Genomic DNA, 2,505 nt, shown 5'->3' with positions numbered 1-2,505 from the left:
CCTCCTCTCTCTCTCTCTCTCTCTCTCTCTCTCTGAAGATTTGGTTGACAGCTTTGCACCGTAATGTTTACCGGAAATTCTGGATAACAGCAGGGAAAATTAGATAAATATATATATATATATATAATTTTGATTTTAAATGCTTCATTTGTGACTGTGATCAGCGAGGATGACTCATTGATTGGATTAGACAAATATCACTTGCATCAATCATCTGCTGGTTATTTTGAATCAGAATTTTATAGTTTTTCTCCTGGAAATCTTACCCCGAATTTTGAGAGTTATCGGGATATTTTCTTAACATATGCAAGATTTCTAATGGAGGGTTTGCTTACTGTGGTTATTCTGTTGCTATAAGCTGTCTTATCTTTCGTGTTTCCTTTATTACCCGTATAATTACCGATCTTTTCCATTAAACTTTGATATCACTTTTTAGTTCTCTTTTAGCAATTCTCTCAGCTATCTGTCACCGTTTTTTCCCATCTAATTTTACATTCAATCAACACTTATATTGGTCAGTATTTGTCATTTCAATTCACTAAACAGTTCCACTAATTTGATATTGCATAGAAAGTATTTATTGATCATTGCTATTAAAAACTATCATTCACCAACTTTTATTGATTAAAATAATAGCGAATATGCACGAAAGAAGTGATAAGAAAATTCCAATGATTAAATTACAAAATATGAAAATATATAGTTAGATCCGCTGGAAGTGATGATAATTTCCTATCACTTATCAGCAATTATGACTGTTATCATTTGTAAAAATAAGTTACTAATATAGAGAGAATAGTTTGTTTGATTGAATAAGTGCCTTTCAGGAAAATGTAAGAATTGTTCTCATACTACAAATGATAATAGCAGAAAATTGACAATTTTTTCGGAAATTGATTGGCCCGGAACTCGAAATACCGGATGGTATTAAACCATGGAATGTTTCCCCCACTTTTTTTCTTTACATTCCATGTGAGCAGTAGCAATATCGATCTTTCCCTTCGTTTATAGTTTTGCTTTCTGATTTTTCAGTTTCAAAATTTTCAACTAATTGTACTTTTAAGAGAAATTTGAGAAAAAAGGAAAATGGAAAATGACATACATATTTGATCACATGACGTAACCACATACGTAATATGTTTTCCGTAATATTTGACGTAGTAGATTTCTTTATGATATTTGATTCATCTATCTAGATTTTACAATTGGACGCTAAGTAAACATTGAAAAGAAATGTTTTATTGAGAATGATAATTTGCCTTCATTATATGTTTAATTGTTCTTTGTCATTATCATTCTGTCAGAATTTGTTGTTTTCGATGCATTCGGTTGTTATATATCATTTAAATTTTAGGATTTTAATAATGTCAAGACGTACGGGATTGATAAGTCACCAGGATGATAATGGATTATTATACGTATTTGTTCCAGGTTTCTTTTTTACCTTGTCACAGTCTTCTTTCGAATCATTACCGTCGCATAGTTGTAAAATCATTGATAACTTTGAAGAAAAGGATAAAGAACTAATTTCCTCATGAAAAAATTGTTATTGTGATAATTCATTTCAAATCTACTACCAGAGAAATTTCTTTTAGCCAACGTCTTTGTTGTTTTTTGTAGGTAGACATCGTGATCTGGTAATTGATGAACGGAAAACACCGAATGATGAACAGTGCTTTCATATTGGTGATTTTATATCATTTGTCGATATTAATGGTTCCATCACATCACCAACCCGGACAAATAAATTGCTCGAAACATTTCTCCTGAATAATCGTCTACAAGTATAAGTTATTGTCACTATTTACCAAATGCAAATTTTCATTTAGTTAATTGTTTGAGACTTTTGTTTTTGGTATTACTACTAAATGAGTGCGACACCTTATCTACATATTATATCACGACGAGTTCAAAACTGTTTTGATCATAAATCACTCATGAGTGATGCGTGCTGTGAAACTAATATGAAATTAATTAATATTTACTACCTCTTCTCATACAATATTTGCAATTGTTCACCTTTCCAGAATCCATAGAAAGGCACGATGTTTCTTTTGATCATTTCAGGTGAAAGTTTCGGTAGCGTTTCCTCCAGAAAAACTCTCTATACGAGCCCAATTCACCACATTTACTACCTATCCTCATAAAATTCTTGCTTGGTCTCCGGACTTCGCATTTATTTGTTGCTCTCCTGATGTTGCAAAAGAAGTTTGTAGGAACAAGATGTATAAGGCTTGGATTGAAAGGTATGTATAGCTTGAAGATCCAGGATATCTTTCTTATTATTTAATTTTTGGAGCAGTTTCACATTCTTAGAGGATTTTGTATGGCTATACTTAAGCCACACTTGGTTTCCGCTAATAAATTTGGTCTTTGACTGTCACTTTGTTTGATATTTCTCATGGAAAGAAGGTCTGCTATAGTTAATCAAGTGTTGCTGGTACATATATATATATATATATATATATATATATATATATATATATATATATATATATATATATA

The 2,505-nt window shown here is 31.1% G+C and overlaps 1 protein-coding gene across 1 annotated transcript in view; it reads left to right on the top strand.

The window, feature by feature from the left end:
- Positions 1-1,364: 1,364 nt before the first annotated feature.
- The window catches only part of LOAG_18833 (hypothetical protein), a gene marked incomplete at both ends in the record, with an annotated part of 5,712 nt that continues 4,571 nt past the window's right edge, over positions 1,365-2,505 (top strand). Inside the window, 3 exons of the mRNA XM_020451496.1 lie at positions 1,365-1,431; positions 1,621-1,784; positions 2,068-2,246. Coding sequence (XP_020304713.1) covers positions 1,365-1,431; positions 1,621-1,784; positions 2,068-2,246 — 410 coding nt within the window. The remainder of the gene's footprint in view (positions 1,432-1,620; positions 1,785-2,067; positions 2,247-2,505) is intronic.

This window comes from Loa loa (genome assembly GCF_000183805.2).
Source record: "Loa loa unplaced genomic scaffold supercont3.569, whole genome shotgun sequence".
Lineage (NCBI taxonomy): Eukaryota > Metazoa > Nematoda > Chromadorea > Rhabditida > Onchocercidae > Loa > Loa loa.
This window is presented reverse-complemented; position numbering and strand designations above follow the sequence as displayed.